Raw genomic sequence first — 25,014 nt, 5'->3', positions numbered from 1 at the left:
TTATGTGACGCTTACCTGCAACAAAGACCGCGTTGTCCCTGCTGCTGGCCACATCCAGCGGGAGCCGCCAGTCCCGGCACAGTGCTCTAAAGAAACGGCCCGGCCGTTTCTTCAGAGCGCATGCACCGATGACGTCATCGGCTGCATGCACTGTGAATATCTCCTAAACGGTGCAAGTTTAGGAGATGATATTTACAGTACCTATAGGTAAGCCTTAAAATAGGCTTACATATAGGTAAAAGTCATTGAAGTGGGTTTACACCCACTTTAGGGAGCAAGCTGGGAAGCCGGCCACTGCGTCCTTAACATCTGATGAGTCATCAGCTGTCAGCGGGCAGCCCCCAACCCGCAGACCCCCACAACCACCAGCCAGGGATGTGGGGGAAGAGGCCCTTATCCCCATCAGGATCTGGATTTGTCTCTCCTTGCTTTTAGTTCTGGAATGGTAACTGAAAGCAGGGAGAAATCCAGCCAGAATCTGTGCGCTGTGTTTACAAACACACAGATCTTTGTGATGTGATTGACCACTGACAGCAATGATGAGGCACTATTCCTCCCACTGATACCAATGATGGGGCACTATTACTCCCACTGACACTAATGACGGGGCACTATTCCCCCCACTGACACCAATGACGGGGCACTATTCCTCCCACTGACACCAATGATGGGGCACTATTCCCCCCACTGACACCAATGACGGGGCACTATTCCTCCCACTGACACCAATAATGGGGCACTATTCCTCCCACTGACACCAATGATGGGGCACTATTCCTCCCACTGACACCAATGGTGGGGCACTATTCCTTCCACTGGCACCAATGATGGGGCTCTATTCCTCCCACTGACACCAATGATGGGGCACTATTCCTTCCACTGACACCAATGATGGGGCACTATTCCTCCCACTGACACCAATAATGGGGCACTATTCCTCCCACTGACACCAATAATGGGGCACTATTCCTCCCATTGACACCAATGATGGGGCACTATTCCTCCCACTGAAACTAATGATGGGGCACTATTCCTCCCACTGACACCAATGATGGGGCACTATTCCTCCCACTGACACCAATGATGGGGCACTATTCCTCCCACTGACACCAATGATGGGGCACTATTCCTACCATAGACACCAATGATGGGACACTATTCCTCCCACTGACACCAATGATGGGGCACTATTCCTCCCACTGATACCAATGATGGGGCACTATTCCTCCCATTGACACCAATGATGGGGCACTATTTCTCCCACTGATACCAATGATGGGGCACTATTCCTCCCACTGATACCAATGATGGGACACTATTCCTCCCACTGACACCAATGATGGGGCACTATTCCTCCCACTGACACCAATGATGGGGCACTATTCTTCCCACTGATAACAATGATGGGGCACTATTCCTCCCACTGTCACCAATGATGGGATACTATTCCCCCCACTGACACCAATGATGTGGCACTATTCCTCCCACTGACACCAATGATGGGGCACTATTCCTCCCATTGACACCAATGAGGGGGCACTATTCCTCCCATTGACACCAATGAGGGGGCACTATTCCTCCCATTGACACCAATGAGGGGGCACTATTCCTCCCACTGACACCAATGATGGGGCACTATTCCTCCCACTGTCACCAATGATGGGGCACTATTCCTCCCACTGACACCAATGATGGGGCACGATTACTCCCATTGACACCAATGATGGGGCACTATTCCTCCCAATGGGCAGTATTCCTCTCATTGATACCAATAATGTTTTTTTTTTTTCTATTTCCACTGACCACCAAGTCTGAGTCAGTATTTAGTTTCACTCATACTGGGGCATTTTCTACTCCCTCTGTCCTCTGTGCTGGACTACACGCTGCACCTCCCCACACATGACTGAAAGGTAGGCTGGATGTCAGCCTGAAATATAAAAATGAATTTACTAGTATTTATTTTATTTATTTCAGGTTCTTATATAGCGCTGTCAATTTACGCAGCGCTTTACATATACATTGCACATTCACACCAGTCCCTACCCTCAAGGAGCTTACAATCTAAGGTCCCTAACTCACATACATACATAGTAGGGCCAATTTTTTTTATACAGGATCCAATTAACCTACCAGCATGTCTTTGGAGTGTGGGAGGAAACCGGAGTACCCGGAGGAAACCCACGCAGGCACAGGGAGAACATGCAAACTCCAGGCAGGTAGTGTCGTGGTTGGGATTCGAACCAGCGACCCTCTTGCTATACACCCAAACTCCTAATATGAAGTTGGGTGAGTCTGTTGCCCCTTACTTTACTTTGCATTGGGGTGCTATTCTCGAATGGCACCATAAAAAAACCTGCAAGTTATGCATTTCTTACCGCAGCACGTAACCGTGAAGTTAATTTTACGGATTAGGAAAAGTTTATCAGTACACAAGAATATCTACAGATCAGAAGCAGGTAAGCATAAGCAATAAGATTAAATAAAAGAAAAACTTGCAGTTTAATTAATAGACCTGGAGCTTTTTTTCCCTCTCAACAGGTCTGTAGTTGAATTAAGAAAATCTTAATGCACCTAATCCATAGAGCTCCTATCGGTCGCAGGGCATAGCGGCAGAAACATAAGTGAGCAGATTAATCGGACATTAATAGGAAAGGAGCAGATTAATTAGGGATCTGGATGAACATCAATTCTCGGGAACCCTATCCCGCAGGCGTATATCAAGTAATGGAGGATCACGCTGGGCTCTACTCAGGCCAGGAACAGGAGAGAATGAATAGAAATGATCATTAGCGGAATGCAGGGGAGGGTAATGTCAGTACAATGTGCATTGAGCAAAGGCCAGCACTGATGTGAAATATTCATGTACCGTACGGCACAGCCGGCAGCACTCAATGTATGGAAGGAAAATGTGGGGGTGAGCCATTTAGCCATGCACAGCACATGCCAATTAATTGGATGCCAAGCACAGCGTCCGGCTTTGAGCCAACTTTATCAAGAGTCTCCAAGATGGCAAAATAAATTTTACCTGTGGTCCTAAATTAAGGAGAGCACAAAACACCCGCGAGCAAAGCAATGGCTGTATACATACAGCAAAATTAATATTAAAGCTGAATTTCAGGCAAATAGCTGAATATATATATAAAAAAAAAAATTGGCCCTACTGTGTATGTATGCGAGTTAGGGACCTTAGATTGTAAGCTCCTTGAGGGCAGGGACTGATGCATATGTAAAGCGCTGCGTAAATTGACAGCGCTATATAAGTACCTGAAATAAATAAATAAAAAAATAAAAAAAAATAATATATATATATATATATATATATATATATATATATATATATACACACACACACACACACACATATATACACACACTATATATATATATATATATATATATATGAGCTAGTCCCACCTGCTAGATGGCATAGTTCATTTGGTGACCACAGGTTTTCCACACTATCGTTTAGCAAAGAAGCTTGGTCCCGACCCCACCCACATCCTGGCTGGGCAAAGGAGGAGCACCACTGGGTTGGTTAAAGTGGAGCTCCAACCAAAAGGGGAAGCTCCACTTGTCTGCCTCCTCCCCTCCTCCACTGCCACACTTGGCACTTTTTTTTTTGGGGGGGGGGGCGCCTTTAATTTTGACAGGTACCAGCTCCAACTTCTGGCTCAGTTTTCGGGTCGGCGGTAGCGGTGGGCATCGTGATTAACGATGGATCTACACCAGGGGACATTTTTTTCTATTTTTGATTTTTTTTAAAGAAAGGACTCAAAAACTCGTGCTGTGTTTTTCTGGTGAATGTGTAGGGGTACTATGTACCCCATACTTATTTACATGGGGGAGGCAGGATCTGGGAGCACCCTTGTTAAAGGGGGCTTCCATATTCTGATAAGCCCCCTGCCCGCAGACCCCCTTGACCACCGGCCAGGGTTGTGGGGGGGGGCTTATCAGAATGGGTACAAGGTGCTTTGGAGGGGGGGCAGAGTCCCCCTGCCCCTAAGCAACCCTCCCATGAGTGGCATGTGACCTGGTATGGTTCGGGGGGGGGGGGGGGGGCGCTCGCTCATCCCCTCCCTTTCCTGGCTTGCCGGGCTGCATGCTCTGATAAGGGTCTGGTATGGATTTTTTTTTTTATTTTGGCACAGAAAAAAAAAAAAACAGTGTGGGGTCCCCCCACAATCCATGCCAGGCTCTTCGGGTCTCATAGATTTTAAAGGACCCCCACCCTGTTCTTTTTCTGCATTTTTCACTGCCGACATTCTTTTTTTCACATGTCAGCTGTCAGTGGGGAAACCCCGTTGACAGCTGATGGCTCATCAGTTGTTAAGGATGGGCCTGCTCCTTAACCACTTCACCACCGGAGGATTTTGCGGTCTTACGTCCAGGCCACTTTTTGCGATTCGGCACTGTGCGACTTTAACTGACAATTGCGTGGTCGTGCGACGCTGTACCCAAACAAAATTTACGTCCTTTTTTTCCCACAAACAGAGCTTTCTTTTGGTGGCGTTTGATCACCTGTGCGATTTTTACTTTTTGCGCCTTTAAACGAAAAAAAAGAGCGTAAATTTTGAAAAAATAACAATATTTTTCACATTTTTTTTATATGAAATTCCCCCCCCCCCCAAAAAAAAAAGTAAAAATCAAAATTTTTTTTAAATTTATTTGTTTTCTGCTACATATTTTTGGTAAAAAAAAAAAAAAAAATCTCAATAAGTGTATTTTGATTGGTTTGCGCAAAAGTTATTGCGTTTACTAACTAAGGGAAAGATTTCTGTCATTTTTGGTGTTTTTTTTTTTTTAACGAGTAATGGCGACGATCTGCAATTTTTTTGCGGGACTGCGACATTGCGGCGGACAGATCGGAGCCTTGACTGAGATTTTTGACACTATTGGGGGTACCAGTGACATTACTACAGTAATCAGTGCTATAAATATGCACGGTTACTGTAAAAATGACACTGGCAGGGAAGGGGTTAATTTTATTGGAGAGGGAGGGGTTAATGTATGCCTGGTGCTTACTGACATGTGTGGGGGGAGGGGACTATGACACAGGGACAGATCGCAGGTTCAGCTATGCTGAACCCTGCAATCTGTCACTGCCTGTCACTCAGGAGATCCACACTCGATTCCCCAACGATCGGGGAAGAGCAGCAGCGATCGCCGCTGCTTCTCCCCTGGCCCGACTCCCGCTGTGACTGAACACAGCGGGAGCGAGCCTCCGGCGGCGCGCCCGCGCCGCCCACAAGGGGAGGAGTCCAGCGACGTAGGTCTACGTCGCTGGACGATAACGAGCCACATTGCTGCAGTAGCAGCAATGTGAGCAGACGTAAAGTGGTTAACAACCATAACAGTAACTGGTTATTGAAGCCACTGGCGTTAAACGCAAGATTTTACTGCTAAAATACTGCATCATAAAGCTTTGTGAATGGAGGCCTGTGTGCGGAAGCCAGAGGAGTGTTAGGAATCCCTAAGGGGCTGCCTAGATTGCCTAGCAGTTTTGCCAGGCCTAGCTGCATTGCATAGAGAAGCAAAGCACAGAGACCCAGTGATGGCATCACTAAAATGAGAACGGAAAGTTTTATTTAATAATTTCATTAGCATGTTGATGAAGGCGAAAAGGCAAAATATAATCAGAATAAAATTCTGATTTAACTCTACATATTTTAAAAGGAAGCTATACCCCAGGAAAATCAAGCTATGTAATAAGATTTTGGTAACTATAGGATTTTGGAAGAATAAAAAAAATGGTTCTATAAAACTTTGCACTCAGATTTCTCTCTGTAAGTTTTGTATTAGGCACGTTGTCCCCCCAGGCGTTGGTACCCACTATGGTCCTACAGAGAGGCCGGCTGTACACGTCCTTACACTGCTCCCCACTGTTCTCATTTTGGCTGAGTCTGCAGAATTCTACAAAGTGTCGCTGAGAATTATAGCCGCTCCTTAATTAGATTCTTAACTATAACAGTCACAGTAGGCAATACATGTGAAGCCGTGCCAGGACTAGGGGCAAGCAGGGACTACGGAGGGAAGAGGGGAGGGATTGGACTTTTACATATGAAGGAAAGAAAACTTTGCAGTTCAGCATTTTTTTTTTACGTATTAGCATAGGGCTTTGTGTTTACTCTTGGCCAAATTATAGTGTATGAACAATGAACTTCTCTTACTTGCTCCCTATTGGTTTGTAAAACATATTTTTAAAAGTTATTTTTTAAAAATATTTTTATATCTGTCTGGGAAAAAAAAAGGTTATGCTGTCGGTTGCAGATCCGAATAGCAACATTTACGCCCTGAAGAAGGAGTAGTCTCTGTTCCCCTGAAACGCGTTGGCTTTTACATGTTCTGCTACCAATAAAATGACGATCTTTTGATCTTATTGCTGATTTTTGGCGCTCCTTTAACCGAATACCACTAGAAACTTTGGAAACGACAGCTGAGACCCCTTAACAAGGGTCCACTGCCTTTTTTCATCCAGTCGGGCCAGACTGATTGGGAGTTAATTTCGCCAAGTGGCCCTCTCTCACCTACCACCCACCCACAGACCCTCTAACGAGTGAGTCAGTCCAGCACAGCCATCAACTTTTCAAAAAAACTACTGGGAAAAAAAAAAGAAAATACATAGGAATAGGACAGTGCTGATTGGCCCTGTACTGATCACATGCACTCTTCCAAGAGAAAAAAATAAAAATAAATCCTCTAGCAATACATACCAGACTGAGCATGTGCAGAGTGCCCCCAAGGCTCTGTCTTATCAGCAAATCGATTGGGGACAGTACATAGTAGTTGAGGTTGAATAAAGACAATAGTCCATCCAGTTCAACCTGTGTAGGTGTGTGTGGATGTATTCATTTCCCATACTCCTGAATGTTGTGATCCTTGAGATGTACGTCCAAGTGTCATTTAAAAGTAGCCATACTCAGAGGCGTACCTAGGGTCTCCAGCACCCTTGGCGAGGAACTGTATCTGCGCCCCCCCCCCCCCCAGGGAGAGAGAATTTGACAGATAGAGACGGGGGGTGGTTTACATAGAGGAGAGGAGGTGACAGGGAGAGGGGGTGGCAGGGAGAGAGGGGGTGACACGGCACGGAGCTCCGACACTGACTGTCGCCGCCTGCCTGGACACACACAGAGAGCTCCGGGATTGGAGCAGGGGGTGGGCGCCGTTCTAGCCAACCCCTCGATATGCCCCTGGCCATACTCCCCGCAGTTACTTCCACTTGTGGTAGAGAATTCCACAATCTTGTAGCCCTTACTGAAAAAAACTCCCTGCGTAGCCTAAGGTTAAATCTCTTCTCCTCTAATCGCATTGTATGGCCTTGTGTCCTCATGCATTCATTGCGACTGAACAGTTTTTTTTCTATGTTGAGATCACCGTTGAGGTACTTGTAAATTACTATCATGTCCCCTCTCAGGCGTCTCCTTTCCAGGGAGAATAAATCAAGCACTTGTAAGCGCTCTTCATAATTAAGGTCCTCCAATCCCCTAATTAGTTTAGTTGCCATTCTCTGTACTCTCTCCAGCTCCAACACATCCCTCCTGAGGACTGGCGACCAGAACTGAACTGAATACTCCAGATGTGGTCGGACCAGAGTTTTATAAAGTGGTAGGAAAGTAGAAGACCTCTATATATAAATTCATCAGGAAACTTAATATCATGAAATTTTTTATGGAAAATAATTGGGATATATTATTGGTTGAACACCCGGAATTTAAGCATAGTGGTCTTAAGAATGAATCCACATTTAATCTTATATCCAGCACATACCAATATATACAAGTTTTTAGGAACATGGTACAGCAAGAAGTCCAATATTTTAAGATTAAGCAGAATAGGAGCACTAAAAAGATATGGGAAGGTATTAAAGAACTAGAAAGCAGAAGGGATATAGTCATTAGACCAGCGGATAATGGGGGGTGGACTGGTAATACTCAAGAAGGAGGACTAGGAGGTCGTGTTACTTGAAATAATTAATGATAGAGAAACCTACAAACCATTGCAAGGAGACCCCACCAACACACTTAAAAGCAAGCTTGTGAAATGGATAAAAAAGAGGACTAATAATGGAATACTGGATAAAAATGTAAGTAGATATTTGAATTTAAAAGCTCCCCGGATCCCGGTCATATATCAAATACCAAGAATTCACAAAAAGAAAGACAGGCCACCTGGGCGACCCATCATTAGTGGGATAAATTCCCCTTATGCAAGAATTGGGGAGTATCTGGATGTCTTTCTGCAACCCCTGGCAGCTAACGGGAGATCTTTTCTAAAAGATAGAAGAGACACCATTGTCTCATTACAAGAGATTGAGGTAGGGAGTTCTACGATACTGGCAACAGTGGGTGTGGAATCCCTATATACCAGTATTAGACAGGAGGATGCTATGAAAACAGTCAGGTGGGCCCTAGAGGGACAAACCAATCTGAAGCAGGTCAAGATCGAATTCCTTCTGGAAGGCCTACATATGGCTATGTCTAACATCTATTTTTGGTATGGTGCAGGGTTCATACACATTTTCACCAATGAAATTCCATGACTTTTCCATGACTTCACGTAAATATTCATGACCTAATGTTTCATGAAATGTCTATGTATACGTGTTAAATAAGAAGAAAATCTATGTCACACCCAGCATATTTTTACTAATATAAATGAAGCCATACATTTTTAAAGCTGCATTTCCCTGGCATTGCTGTAACTGTGAACAGACTGGTATGGATGGCACAAAATGCAGCACAGTAATCTTTTTAGGCCCAAGCGACAGTCATGAGGTGCAGGCGGACTGGTATGGATGGCACAGACAGTGAGATGCACAAAATGCAGCACAGTAATCTTTTTATGCCCAAGCGACAGTCATAAGGTGCAGGCGGACTGGTATGGATGGCACAGATCTGATGGTGCACAAATGCGGCACTTACTTTTGGGAGAAAGAACAGTGGTGCTCCTGCTTGCCCAAATAAAGCTGTTCAGGCAGTCATGAAGGTGCAGCTGGACAAAATGCGGCGCTTACTATTCTTAGGCCGAACCTAACTGTCCCATGAGGCAGAAAAGAGTTCTCACAGAAAGGCGACTCAGGATTGGATGCTTAATAATTTATTTACATTTATTTTTTAACATTCCCGTATAGGACTGGTACAGTAGGTGTCCGCAGTTTGCCCTACGGTCGGTCACTGGCCAGGCAGCAGCAGCCGAGGAGATGATCGTGCACCAATGACTGGCAGTGGGGAGGGCCGGGCTGCGGTTTGCCTGGATGTGACTGGCCAGCAGCAGCAAACCAATCACAGGCAGCGGAAGCGTCAATGGAGGGCGGGCCGGCCGCATGAACGTGATGACGTGGGGGTGCGGTAACCGAAACGGTTACCGCCCCCTTCCGCGTCATCATCACGTTCAAGCGGCCCGCCCTCCAGTGACGCTTCCGCCAAATGTGATTGGTTTGCTGCTGCTGGCCAGTCACATCCAGGCAAACCGCAGCCCGGCCCTCCCCGCTGCCAGTGATTAGTGCTTGGTGCACGATCATCTCCTCGGCCGCTGCGGACCCGGAAATCAATATGTGCACAAACATTAAATAAAATAATACATTTACACTAAAGTTTTAAGCATCCGCTCCCCCCGCCGCTGCCCGCCGCTCCTCCCCAGATTTCCATGACTTTTCCAAAACATTTGTGGAATCGTAATTTTCCATGACCTTTCCAGGCCTGGAAAATGTCATCTCAAAATTTCATAACTTTTCCAGGTTTTCAAGGACCGTACGAACCCTGATGGTGGGAATTTTTTTTAACCAAATTAAAGGAGTAGCTATGGGGACACGGTATGCTCTCAGCATTGCCAACATCTTTTTGGCCAAATAGGAAGAGGAACAGATTTTTTCTGATACACCTTCCCAACTTAAATATTACAAAAGGTGTATTGATGATATCACGATAGTATGGGAAGGGGAACCAAGTGAACTTCTCAAGTTCCTGGAGGATTTGAACCATAACATCTATGGGATCAAACTTACAGGGAATTGAAATGAAGATATGGTACAATTCATGGATTTTTAGGAAAAACAATGGGCTATACACCAGAACCCAATTCATACCTGTAGATTGCAATGGTTACATCTCTACTAGGAGTTGTCATCATCCTAGGTGGGTGGGGGCCATCCCAAAAGGTACAATTTGTGCGTATTAGACGCAATTGTAGTAATATCCATGACTATGTAGCCAAAACTATGATAAACTAATACATAGATTTAAGGGGAAGGGCTACATGGAAAAACAATTGGTGGAGGCCAGGAATGAGGTTTACTCTATGAATAGACAGGAGTTATTGAAACCCAAAAAACGTAATAGTAATAACGAGGATATAGCCTTCATTACAGGCGCGCAGAGCTGCCTATCCTGCTGGACGTCATATGACGCCTGGCCGGGTTGGGACAACCACTTTGCGGCTGTCATTTTACTATAGGACGGTCGGAAAGTGTGAATTGCTATCAGCAGATGGATTGGGGGCAGTAGAAGAAGGGGAGGATCACAGAAAACTGGATCAAACAGCCTTTTTGCATAATGCAGAGGTTCCACAGTGAGTATAACAAGCATGCTTTACTGATTTTACTGTTGTGGGTTTAGTAACACTTTAAGGTTTATTGGCATGAATGATGGTGTATGTACCTGGATTGAAAACTGGTTGCAGAAGCGGATCCAGAAGGTGGTGATAAATAAAGTGTACTCAGAATGGTCTGAGCAGGGTACCCCCAAGGCTCTCTCCTGGGACCAATTCGGTTTACTTGCCTACTGGGAACTTTTACCCCCTTCTTGCCCAGGCCAATTTTTAGCTTTCAGCGCTGTCGCACTTTGAATGACAATTGCGCGGTCATGCAACGCTGCACCCTAACAAAATCTTTTATCATTTTTTGAGACAGATAAAGCTTTCTTTTGGTGGCATTTAATCACCACTGGGTTTTTTATTTTTTGAAAAAATGAAAAAAGACTAAAAGTTTCTGTTATAATATTTTTTAAATAAGTAATTAACTGATGTGCACTGATGAAGCTGCACTGATAGGTGGCACTAATATGCAGCACTGATTTGCAGGCACTGAAAGGCAGCTATGATGAACGGGCACTGATAGGCACTAAAAGGCAGCACTGATTAATAGGCACTGATAGGCACTAAAAGGCAGCACTGATGAGCAGGCACTGATGGGCACTGAAAGGCAGCACTGATGAGCAGGCACTGATGGGCACTAAAAGGCAGCACTGATGAGCAGGCCATTATTGGCATCCCTGATGGGCACTGTCTGATATCACTGCTGGGCACTGTTGGGGCTTCACTAATAATCAGTGCCCTATTATCTGTGCAGATGTCCCCTGTGAGGAAATGTCGCTGATCGGCTCTCCTACCCTATCTCGATAACTGGCATTTTCTTGGTTACATGTGATCAGCTGTGATTGGACACAGCTAATCACATGGGTAAAGCGCCTCGTCATTGGCTCTTTACCGAGATCGGCGATGCGCCCTGTTATAGGGACAAAGCGCACCACCGATTGCCGCACGACGTGCAAGAATGGCGAGAGTGGCACAATATCCCAGAAGGAGAGAGCTGATGCCCGCCCGTCAGTTGCCAATACAGCAGGCGGGAGTTGGTTAATTTGTTCATATACAATATAGAGGATGGTATACATAGTTCAATCTCAGTGTTTGCTGATGATACAAAGCTAAGAAGTGTAATAAATTCACAGCAGAATATAGAGACCTTACAAGAAGACCTCAATAAAAATAAAGCAACTACATGGCAAATGAGGTTTAATGGTGAAAAATATTAGGTAATGAATTTGGGAGCTAAAACTCTGAAAGGAAGTTCACAAGTTCAGAACATCTGGGAGAATCAAGGATGCAAATGGCCTTAATAGATCACAAACTCAGCAAAAGTATGCAGTGCCAAGCTGCAGCAAGCAAGACAAGATTATAGTTCTACCGCTTTACAAAACTCTGGTTTGGCCACATCTTCAGCATGCCGTCCAGTCCTTTGATAGCTCGGTTGCAGTTCTGGGGAAGCACAGTGAGGGTGCTCAAAGCATAGAAAGATCAGCTGCCTAGTGACACATATGTGCAGGACCACCATTACGATAAGGGGGTCCAGTAGGAGGCCCGGGCCTGATCACTTAACAGGGGGGCCAGCCAGCCGGCAGCTTCAGGCTTCACATAGTACATGCTCTATACATACTGTTACTACATAGTGTGGCTCCACTGTGGCTCCCCAGGTGGCAACTCATATTACCTGGGCTGGGGGGGCCAATCTTTTCATCTAGAGGGCAGGGCACCGCATTGGAGGGGGGGACCGCCAATGACAGGAGAAGTGAGAGCAGTATCACTTTTCCTGTGGTCAGCATGCCTAGAGAGGACCATCACTGCTTTGCCATTCCTGACATCATTACAGATGAAAAAAGATCAGCAGACAGGAATAGTAAGAAGAGGGTGATTCTTCTACAGGATTCCAGAAGGATCAGCAACCAAGTATTGCCCCCCCCCCCCCCACTAACTGGCATGCCCCTAATCTTCCCCCAATAAGCACCAGGGCCTTCCATCTTCCCCCACTTAGCACAAGTGCCCCCCCCCCCTTCCCCACTGACTGGCAGTGCTCCCAATTTACCCCCAGTAAGCATCAAAAACGTCCCCCATCTCTAGCCACTAAGTACCCGGACCTCCCCCATCTCTCTCCACTAAGCACTAGGACCACCAATACGAGACCCCCCATCTCCCTCACTAGGCACCAAGATCCCCCATCTCTCTCCACTAAGCACCAAGACCCATTATATCTCCCTCACTAGGCACCAAGACCCCCCATCTCCCTTACTAGGCACCAAGACCCCCCCATCTCTCTCCACTAAGCACCAAGACCCCTTATATCTCCCCACTAAGCACCAACATCTCCCATCTCCCCCTACTAAGCACAAACGCATCCCTTCCCCCTACTAAGAGAAAACGCCCCCATCTCCCCCACTAAGCACCAACACCTCCCATCCCCCCTACTAAGCTCCAACACCCCCATCATCCCCCCCCACTAAGCCTTATGTCCTCTCATCTCCTCTACTAAGCAGCAACACCCCCATCTCCCCCACTATCACCAGGTCCCCCATCTGCCCCCTCTAAGCACCAACACCTCCCATCTCCCCCTATTAAGCAGCATCACCCCCATCTCCCCCTACTAAGCACCAACACCCTCATCTCCCTTCACTAAGCACAAGGTCCCCCCATCTCCCCAGACTAAGCCCAAGGACTCCCCATCTCTCTCCACTATACACCAGAACCCCCCATCTACCCCCATTAAGCACCAGGATGCCTAACCCACCCCTACGAAGCACCAGGACCCTTAATCCCCCCCCCACCCCACTAAGCACCAATACCCCCATCACCCCCAACTGAACACCAGTGCCTCCTTTTGTCCCCCTTTAAAGACAAAGCTGCATTTTTTAGGCATGTATGCGGGGTCAGGGGCGGGGTTAGAGGCCCCATCGGATAGGCAGTATGGGGCCCTATGATTTCTAACTGTGGCCCTGCATATGTGCAGCATGTGAGCGTTAAAGCCCACTTTCATGCAGCTGCACCCAAGTGTTACGCAGGCAGAAAGGGGTTAAAGGTTTCCATCATATCCCCCCTTTCCCTTCCCAGACTGTACATATTAAAGAGTAACTCCACTTTTGTTGAAAGAACATTCCCCTCTGGGTGATCTCTGTACATTGAAGGAATTTTACCAAACTTTGTTACAGATTCCTACCTGTTTCTGTTCTGAGGAAAAAGCGGTTGTCTTTAGAGTGAACCTGAATGGGAGCTCCTTTTTCGTTCATTCTGTCTAAGAAGGAGAGTTTCAGGGTTTGCAACTCTTTAGAAGGTATTAACACTTTGGCAGTATCTCACCAAGAGTGACATTTTTGTTGCAGAGGATGACTAAAATCTGACTTGTATCATAGGCAGACTTCAGGGAAAATTTGTGAGCCAATCACACAAGCAGGGAATGACATTTCTGGAGGTCGTTCAGTACACTATCTGTATACACAACTCCTCCAGGTTGCCATATTGCATTTCACAGAACATTACAGTGGCTGAATGAAAAGGAAAGGTGATTTTTCATAACTAATTACATCATAGCTTGTAAAGAAATTGTATAGACATGTGCGGTTTGTTTCGTTCCAAATCGAAATTCAGACAAATTTTTCATTATTCAGAGATTCAGATGTATCCGAATTTCTGAATTATAATAGTAACCAATTTAAACAAAACTCAAATAATAAAACAAAATTCGGCCGGAATTCAAATCTAATTCGAAAACAACAGAATAATAAAATTGAATAAAAAATAAAAAGGAATAGAATATAAAATAAAGGAAGAGAATAGAAAAGAATAGAGTAAAACAGAACAGAATAGAAAATAAAAGAATAGAATAAAATATAATAGAAAATAAAGGAATAGAATAGAATAAATTAGAAAAAAATATATTACCATTTCCGAAATTTGAATTTCGAATAGAATGAATTTGAATGCCAATTTGGAAAACTCAAATCAAATTTGCAATTAATCTATTCAAAATTTAAATTTTGTAAGCCGATTATATTCTAATATATTCTGTTTTATTGTTTTTTTTTCTATTCCTATTTTTAATTCTTGTCTATTCTATTCTTGTCAATTCTAATTATTTCTATTCCAAATTCGAGGGTTATATTCTAATTTATTCTATAGTTTTTTTCTAATTTATTCTATAGTTTTTTCTATTCTATTGTTTTTTTCTATTTTATTCTATTATTTTCTATTCTCTTATTTTACTCTTATTTTTTTTCTATTCTAATCAAATTCGAATTTATTCTTCCAAAATTCAAATTTTGAGTAGAATAAATCTGAATTTGAATGCCAATGCAAACTTTGGAATTCGACTGAATTTGAAAAATTATATTCAAATTTGTTCTATTGGTTTTTTTTTTCTATTCTATTGTTTTTTTCTATTTTATTCTATTATTTTCTATTCTTATTTTGCTCTTTTATTTTTTTCCATTCTAATCAAATTCGAATTTATTCTTCCAAAATTCAAATTTTGAGTAGAATAAATCTGAATTTGAATGCCAATACAAACTTTGGAATTCGACTGAATTTGAAAAATTATATTCAAATTTATTCCATTGTTTTTTCTATTTTATTCTATTATTTTCTATTCTCTTATTTTACTCTTTTATTTTTTTTTCTATTCTAATCAAATTCGAATTTATTCTACCAAAATTCAAAATTTGAGTAGAATAAATCTGAATTTGAATGCCAACACAAACTTTGGAATTCAACTGAATTTGAAAAATTATATTCACATTTATTCTATTGGTTTTTTTTTTTCTATTCTATTGTTTTTTTTTCAATTTTATTCTATTATTTTCTATTCTCTTATTTTACTCTTATTTTTTTTTCTATTGTAATCAAATTCGAATTTATTCTTCCAAAATTCAAATTTTGAGTAGAATAAATCTGAATTTGAATGCCAATACAAACTTTGGAATTCGACTGAATTTGAAAAATTATATTCAAATTTATTCCATTGTTTTTTCTATTTTATTCTATTATTTTCTATTCTCTTATTTTACTCTTTTATTTTTTTTTCTATTCTAATCAAATTCGAATTTATTCTTCCAAAATTCAAAATTTGAGTAGAATAAATCTGAATTTGAATGCCAATACAAACTTTGGAATTCGACTGAATTTGAAAAATTATATTCAAATTTATTCCATTGTTTTTTCTATTTTATTCTATTATTTTCTATTCTCTTATTTTACTCTTTTATTTTTTTTTCTATTCTAATCAAATTCGAATTTATTCTTCCAAAATTCAAAATTTGAGTAGAATAAATCTGAATTTGAATGCCAATTCCAACTTTGGAATTCGACCGCATTCGAAAAATTAATATCAAATTTGAAAAGAATTTAACTAAACACAATTATTTAAAATAATGGATTGAAACAAAACTAATTATTTCGTTCTGCACATGTTTACAATTGTATATTCTGTATTTTTTTAAATGCTATTTTTTTTTTTTAACCCTTTTAGTCCATGAAGACTCTCTCAATACGTTTTATCCCTTTAGACCTTTCCCTTTAATCACACAATTTTCATGTTCATCTGTGGACGTCTCCTTTAATTCAGCATTGGATGTTACCACCAGAATAAGAGAAGCCCCTCTTGGGGAATGCGGTTTACCATCTCCGGCTGCCCTTTGAGGGGGTCTCTTTTGTTCCTGTATTAAAGATTCCCTGCTGAACCCATTAATAATACACAGGGCGACGCCAGGAAAGTGAAGAGCGGCGAGGCAGAGTCTTGAATGGTGTCCAGGCTATTTGAGTAAAGTGCTTCAGTTACAGTTTCCCAGACAGCCTCCGGCAGCCAATAAAACATGCAGGGCGAGCAGCAGCTGGCTCTACGGAGAGGCAGTAAAGAGTGGCAGCAGAGACAAAAAGGGGGCTCACAGGGCGTGGGAACAACACACACACTTACGTTGGGGTTGAGGAGTTTCTCCTTCAGCTTCTCCACCATGTCCCCCATGGCCAGCTTCAGGTCAACAGGCTTTCTTTTCTATAGGAAGGAGAGCAAAGGTCAGTAGAGCAGAGGATATTTAGGGAGGATGCAAACAGCAAAGTTAAAATTAAAGACAATGACCCCTATTTTTAGGGTAGGCTTAGACTTTTCTGGTTGGGTTAAAAGAGTATATTAAAATAAATTGGCTGGCAATGCACAAAAATATCAAAAGAAAGGTCATGTGACCATTTTTGCAGCACATCACACATAGAGAAAATAGGATTTTTGTACTTACCGTAAAATCCATTAAGTTTATGGATAATAGGCAACCTAAGCTTATACTGTCTTTCTCCTGTAGGCGGCAGTGTAACCTACGTTACCTAATACCATCAAGCTGTGTCCCTCAATGGGCAATAGAGAAAATAGGATTTTTGTACCTACCATAAAATGCATTAAATTTATGGATAATAGACAATCTAAGCTTATATTGTCTTTCTCCTGTAGGTGGCAGTATAACCTATGTTACCTAATACCATCAAGCTGTGTCCCTCAACGGGCAATAAAGACAATAAGATATCTGTACCCATTGTAAAACTCTTATTTTGGAACCCAATGAGGGACACAGCTTGATGGTACTAGGCAACATAGTCACGGCAATGCTTAGCAACTTGCACCAAGTGTCCTTCAATGCTGTCACCCCAGTGATTCACAATTAGAAGAGGGTGCAGGCCACCTGAAAGCTCATCCAGCTATCTTTTATTCATATAGTGTACAGATATCGCACACAGTGTTTGATATAATGTTAAAACGGACTCAGCCTCGGCTCCTCCTAGGCCACCTCCGACGCATTTCACCCCACCCCTAGGGCTTGGAGAAACATCGGGGGTGTGGTCTAGGAGGAGCCAAGGCTGAGGGGGTTTTCACATTATGATGTGCGGCATCTGTCACACTGTATGACTAAACAGTGTAGGTTATACTGCCACCTACAGGGGAATGACAGTTTTACCATAGGTTGCCTGTTAGCTATAAAGCTTTGTCCCTTAATGGATGATAGGGAAATATCTGTTGATGCTGCTAGAAATTGAGTTGTCTTGAACAGTCTGCAGTGTTATCTCAAACAATGTTATTGGGAAGGATAATTGGACTACAGCACCCCCCCCCCCTTATAAAAGGAAAAAACGGAAGGGGGTGTTTTGTAGTCCTAACATACATCCTTTTCAAAGGGTGACAACGAGTCTCCTCCATAGATACAGTACACCACAACATACCTGCACATTGGAGCTACATTGCCTTAGTGTGCTGGGGTGCCATTCAAAATGAATGGCACTGCAACAGGCTAAAGCGCATAACATGTACTGCAGTGCACAGCAGCGGAAAAGTGTGAACTCAGCCTTAAGGAGTAAGTTCACCTTTTCAAAAAAAAAAATTAAAAAAGAGAACCAACTCCAAATATTGTATCATTGTACCTAGAAAGACAACTGTACCATTGGTAAAAATATAATAAGGGGGAAAAGACCAACTCCACTATGAACCCTCATTCCAAAATAGCAATACCAAATGGAAATTGACCCCCAGGGATTGTGTGTGTAGCAAAATTTCCAGGCATTGGGCCTGAGATGGGTCTGCGATTGTTACCGGTAACACTCCCAACACATTTAAGTTGTGAACCCAGGTGTGAGAACTGAGACAATGACCATTCCGGTATCTTTGGTTTGTTTTGTTTATTGTATTTAGGGGATGGGAGAAGAGAATGAGTGGGATACTCCTCTGGCTCAACTAGGTTAGACTGGGACACTGTACAGAAAAATGCCCGTTGGCGCTGTCTTGACGCCAGCTTAATGCTTACCAACGCTTCCTGGAGCTTAAAGAAACTGCGATACTGAACTTGTGCTGAACCCTCGACTTGAACTTGTTTGTTAACAGAAGATCCAGGACTGTAGAACACTTGACTTCTGACACAAAAATCACTGAAAAGCTCCCTTCAGCCCTTCACTGACTGAGGTAGCTCCTTGTTACTGCTTTCGGCTGCTGCAACTCTCAACACTGTACACTGCACACTGACTCTTCAGGGCCCAACTGCCAGCGCCCCCTTTAACACTTCAGGGTCCTCTGACTAGGTACCCCCTCTAACACTTCAGGGTCCTTGAACTAGGCACCCCCTTTACTGCTAGCTGACTCCTGGATCCCTGGGACCTTCACTGGAGTGGTCCCCTCTATACTAGGCAGACCCCTTGGGGGAGTTCACAGTACTCACGACCTTGGCAGGCTTTCCTGGAACTAAACCCCTCTACCTGCACTGGTCCTCGGCACACCAGATCCCCTCTGCAGCTCAGCTCACTCTGCAACTCTCAAGCAGCCACCCAGGGCCAGCCCTACTATGGGTCCCGGTGGGACCATGGGACCCAGACGGCACTTAGAGAGAGGCAGCCCGCCTCTTCTCTTCTTCCGCTATCTAGCTAAAAAAAAAAAAAAAAAAAAAAAAAAAAAAAAGGTCCGCGGCCGGCCGGACATGCACACTGCGCATGCGCCGCCGCTCGGGAAAGCCCGTAAACGTTCGGCTATTTCCGGGAATAGCCGAACATGTACGGACTTTACCGAGCGGCAGCGGCGCATGTGCAGTGTACATGTCAGGCCGGCCGCTGACCTTTTTTTGGCGCCAGGCGGCGCCATTTTTAAATCCTAAGGCGCCCTTTAGGAACAGGTAAGTGAGACTGCTCCACACACAGCCACACTACCTGCCATTATGCGGGGCTGCAGGCATACTACAGAAGATGCAGTGCTGCGGGCATGGTACATGTCCACAGCACTGCATCTCCTGTAGTATGCCCACAGACCCGCATTCTCCTCTACCATGCCCGCAGCACTGCATTCTCTTGCACCATGCCCGCAGCCCCGCATTCTCCTGCACCGTTCCCACAGCCCTGCATTCTCCTGTACCATGCCCGCAGCCCCGCATTCTCCTGTACCAGGCCTGCAGCCCCGCATTCTCCTGTACCAGGCCCGCAGCCCCGCATTCTCCTGTACCAGGCCCGCAGCCCCGCATTCTCCTGTACCAGGCCCGCAGCCCCGCATTCTCCTGTACCAGGCCCGCAGCCCCGCATTCTCCTGTACCAGGCCCGCAGCCCTGCATTCTCATGCACCATGCCTGAATCCCCGCATTTTCCTGTACCATGCCCACAGCTCCGCATTCTCCTGTACCATGTCCACAGCCCTGCATTCTCCTGTACCATGCCCCCAGCCCTACATTCTCCTGTACCATGTCCGCAGCACTGCATTCTCCTGTACCATGTCCGCAGCCCTACATTCTCCTGTACCATGTCCGCAGCCCTACATTCTCCTGTACCATGTCCGCAGCCCTACATTCTCCTGTACCATGTCCGCAGCTTTGCATTCTCCTGTACCATGTCCGCAGCTTTGCATTCTCCTGTACCATGCCCGCAGCCCCACATTCTCCTGTACCATGCCCGCAGCACTGCATTCTCCTGTACCATGTCCGCAGCACTGCATTCTCCTGTACCATGTCCGCAGCACTGCATTCTCCTGTACCATGTCCGCAGCACTGCATTCTCCTGTACCATGCTCGCAGCCCTGCAGGGCACTGTGGCACTATAGACAGTAGAAAGCCTGGTGCGCTCATCTGCCCAGTGTCTCCTGCTCTGTCCTGCTCCTGCTGTCACTCCGTACACACTCACACTCCTCTGACTGCTTTCATAGTCCTATAGAATGTGGGGGCCTCTTGGAGGGCGTGAATTTTTTTTTGGGGGGGGGGGGGGGGCAGCATTTCATTCTCGGACCCAGGCAGCACAATGTCTTGGGCCAGCCCTGCAGCCACCCGAGACTCTCGATCCTTCTGAAAAGAGGAGAGACAGCCGTACTCTCCCTCCTGGGACTCTGCTTCCCGCCAAAGACGCTGCGTCATGCACCCCCCTTCAAACTTATACCCCAGGCACACCCTGTGAGCACATCTGTGCCTCCTGCGATTGTGACAACTCCCCATCACTTTCTGGCTCAATAACAATGGTCAAAAGGCTTTACAGAAGGGCGAATCTCCTCAGCAGGGACACAAACAGCAAGGACTCTTTCACATGGGTGGTGCGCCCAACGGAGTCCGTTCTGCTCAGCGGGGGATCGATCCACCGATCCCCGCTGAGCAGGCGGATGAGAGCGAGAGCTCTGTCTCCACTCTGTGTGCAGAGACGGAGCTGTCAGATCTCCGCTCTCCTCTATGGGGAGATCGGATGAGAACGGACCGCCTGTCTGTTGTCATCCGATTCTATCCGATCCAATCCTCCAGACGGATGGAAAATAGGGTTCCCATCCATCCAGATGTCACGGACAGGATCGGATTGGATAGCAGCGGGTGTAAGCGGAGATGTTTTTGCTGACATCCGCTGCTCCATAGGGGAGCATGGAGCATCCGATCCGGTCCGCCTGAAAAACTGACAGGTGGATCGGATGGGAAAGCCTGTGTGAAAGGGGACAAAGGGTCTAACATTCCCTACTGTATCCAAAACTAACAAAAGTTCCTTTATATACACTTTGCCTAAAATATTTATTACTGAAATAATCAAGTAGGGGTTTAGGGTCCTTTCACACGGCCGCTCCGCTGCTTTCCGTGTGTCCGCAAATCATCCTATTTTTTTGCGGATGATTTGCGGACTTTAATGTAAGTGAATGGCATTGCGGATGTCAGCAGAATACCATCCGCTGACATCCGATTTTCCTCCTTTCAGTTCTGTTCTGTTTTTTCGAATGGAACAGAACCCCATTTTTTCATCCGTTCCAAAAACGGAAAGGAAGGAAAATCGGATGTCAGCGGTGTCATCCGCTGACATCCGCAGTGCCATATACTTACATTATGTCCGCATATCATCCGCAAACGGATGGTATGATATGCGGGCACACAGAGCGGATGACACAAATGTCATCCGCTCCGTGAAAAAAAAAAAAAAAAGTCCCGCAGCGGACTTAAGCAGCGGAGCGGCCGTGTGAAAGGACCCTTACCCTCTCCTCTTTCACAAGATTGGTACCTGCAAATGAATATAGTTACATAATGCAAAAAGTAGCAATGATTTTCAAAATATTATACTCCATAGTAACCAATTGAGCGTTAATTAATTTATACCAGTCACAATGGCTACATTCTGCATACACTTTGTTACGTGTAAGGCCCCTTTCACACTTGTGTGACTTGTCCTTCAACTTGGGACTGAAAAGTAGCATGACAAGTCAAACCCCATCGTTTCCAATGAGTACCATTTATATCTGTATGACTTCAAGTCACAGCGACTTCAAAGTAGTCCCTGCACTACTTTGGTCTGACTTTGCTGCAACTTCTGGTCCATAGACCTCAACATTACACAGGCATTGCTTCCAGTCGCTTCAAAGTCACCCAACTTTCAGGTCGTACACATGTGAAAGGGTCCTAAAGGACACTTGGCCAAAAAGACCCACAATGGCATGTAGATTGCAGAATATGAAATATGAGCCTTTGATTAAAGCTAAACTCTGGGCAGATATAAAATAATCAAATTAATAGACCTCTGTATTCATTAAGACCCGGTTCACACTGCCACGACTTGTCAGGCTCCATTCTGTGCAATGGAACCGTTCTAATCAGAGCGACTCAAGCCACTCCGACTTAGAAAAAGGTTCCTGCACTACTTCGGGGCGACATCGGAGCAGATTGCATTGACTTCTATTATAGAAGTCGTTTGCAAGCCGTGATGAAGTCGCGCTGCACGGGCGGCTTCAAAGTCAGGGCGACTTTGAGTCGCCCTGGTGTCAACCAACACTAATACAACATTAAATGTCTTTTTTTTTTTTTTTTAATGCGAGTACCTGAATTTGACTTGATATCAACCTCTTGCAGTTTTGTACAGCAGAGATCAGGCAGCGCAAGGAGCCTGTCATTTGTGCTGTAGTGCAAGGAGCATGCTGATAGGAGGTGAGAGCAGAGGGACAGAGAGATGAGCTCATCAGTCTGCTGCTTCTCCTTTCACAGGCTAGGAGTTGGACAAGACCTGTAAGGCTAGGTGCACACTGGAGGGTAAGGCTGGCCATAAATGGCTCATACTTCAATACATTCTTGCAAGCATCACCCAGCTTGACAAAAGTCGATGAAATAAATAACTGAGCTGGGTGGAAAATGATCAGCATCCTAGCACTGTTAGGCCCCTTTCACACGAGCTTTCCGATCAGGTCCATCTGTCAGTTTTTCAGGCGGACCTGATTGGATGCTCCATGCCCCTTCATGGAGCAGCGGATGTCAGCTGAGACCATAGGTGTGCACAGCCTATTGCATTAGGGTGTGCACTCCAAAGCTCAAACACACGTGTGTGTGTATAGGTATATACTGTATATATACACAGTAGGGCAATGGACAGTGTCACTAGGGCAGTGAACGATGTCAGTAGGGCAGAGGTTGGTGTCAGAGTAGTGGAAGATGTCAGTAGGGCAGAGGTTGGTGTCATTAGAGTAGTGGACGATGTCAGTAGGGCAGAGGTTGGTGTCATTAGAGTAGTGGACGATGTCAGTAGGGCAGAGAATATTGTCTGTAGTTTAACTGTATTATTATTTTTTTCATAATTACTTACCATTTTATTGTTTTTATTATTTTTTACAATTTCTTTACAATCATTTTTTATAATTTTTTACAGTTTATTAGGAGCCCTATTGGGGAGCTTTGGTAAAATATCAGGGCTCTAAACAGACCTGATGTCTCATTTTTCAAAAAGAGATTCCCCAGTCCCTTTCTATGCAGCCAAGCAAGCAGCAGAGAAAATCTGTGCAGCACAGAGTGATTAGGGTGTGCCCAGGCACACCTGGCACACCCTGTGCGCACGCCTATGGCTGAGACATGTCCGCTGACACCCGCTGCTATCCGATCCTGTCCGTAAAATCCAGACGGATGGAAACCCTATTTTCTATTTGTCTGGAGGATCGGATAAAAACGGACAGGCGGTCCGTTTTCATCCAATCTCCCATAGAGGAGAGTGGGGATCTGACAGCTCTGTCTCTACAAAGTAAAGCGGAGACGGAGCTGTCATCCGCCTGCTCAGCGGGGATCGGCGGATCGATCCCCCTCTGAGCAAACGGAGTCCGCCGGGCGGAAAGCCCAGGTGTAAGGACCCTTAGACAGCTCCATGAATACAATCACTGGCAGTTGAGATCCCTCCATCAATGCTTTAACCAAATTGGAGTCGTGTATGGAGGCCTTAAATCACTTTACTACTGAGAGATTTAACTGCTTGACTATATTCCAATTAGCATTCCATTGATTTCAGTGTGCTGCACTTGATGTGACTGCCAACAAGCAGGTAAATCTTTCAGAATCAGAGATTTAAGTGCCAGTGTAGCCCTTGCCTAAGGCAGGCAATAGATGGTGCAAATTTCTTTCCTGAAATCACAGGTTGCAGGAAAGAAATTCACACAATTCCCCCATCAACACAGACAGTGTTGACACGGGAAACTCTCCTGCCGAGCAATTGTCTTCTCCCCACCGGGAGAAGACAGTGATTATCGCTAGCGGCTCTAACAGCTCTGACAGGCTTGTTGTACCCAAGTTGATCGATCAACTCGGTACATTCAGCCTGCCCATTGATGGTTGGAATCTCAGCTGGCTCAGCAGGAACCATCTATGGCTGGCCTAAGTGTTACTGCTATAGAGAAAACTCAGGTCTCCTGCTCTGCCAAACATGGCGGTGCTGTGTGGCAGAGCTGTGCAAATCTCAGGACCGGATGGAAGGAACTATAAATCTGTTGGCAGGTAAAACAGCTCCATTATATGTATGTATTTTATCTCTGTAATGGACTGCGTGCCTGGGAGTTTTTTTACAACATTACCAGGGGTACAGAGATACTTTTAACACAGAAATTAAAAAATTATCATTGTTATAACTCAAAAAATTAGAATGTTATCAAAAAGTTAATTTCAGTAATTCAATTCAAAAAGTGAAACTCATGATTATATAGATTCATTACACACAGAGTGATACATTTCAAGCATTTCTTTCTTTTAAGTTTGATGATTATGGCTTACAGCTAGTGACACCCCAAAATTCAGTATCTCAGAAAATTAGAATATTACGTAAGATCAATAAAAAAAAAAAAAAAAAAAAATTTTTAATACAGAAATGTTGGCTTAGTGAAAAGTCTGTCCATGTACAGTATAGGATGCACTCAGTACTTGGTCGGGGCTCATTTTGCATTAATTACTGCATCCATGCCGCGTGGCATGAAGGTGATCAGCCTGTGGCACTGCTGAGGTATTATGGAAACCCAGGTTACTTTGATAGCGGCCTTCAGCACATCTGCATTGTTGGGTCTGGTGTCTCATCTTCCGCTTGACAATAACCCACAGATTCTCTATGGGGTTTAGGTCAGACGAGTTTGCTGGCCAACCAAGCACAGTGATACCATGATCATGTGACCAGGTATTGGTAATTGTGTGAGCAAGTTCTGCTGGAAAATTAAATCAGCATCTCCAT

General features: G+C 44.6%; 1 protein-coding gene across 2 annotated transcripts in view; it reads right to left on the bottom strand.

Annotated features, from left to right (window-relative positions):
* TRIM44 (tripartite motif containing 44) overlaps positions 1-25,014 on the bottom strand; it is a 201,429-nt gene that overhangs the window by 166,518 nt on the left and 9,897 nt on the right. For both annotated transcript variants that reach the window (XM_082270160.1, XM_082270161.1), the window contains exon 2: positions 16,505-16,582. In XM_082270160.1, the coding sequence (XP_082126286.1) occupies positions 16,505-16,582 (78 nt within the window). The remainder of the gene's footprint in view (positions 1-16,504; positions 16,583-25,014) is intronic.

This window comes from Pelophylax lessonae (assembly GCF_965119305.1).
Source record: "Pelophylax lessonae genome assembly, chromosome: 10".
Lineage (NCBI taxonomy): Eukaryota > Metazoa > Chordata > Amphibia > Anura > Ranidae > Pelophylax > Pelophylax lessonae.
This window is presented reverse-complemented; position numbering and strand designations above follow the sequence as displayed.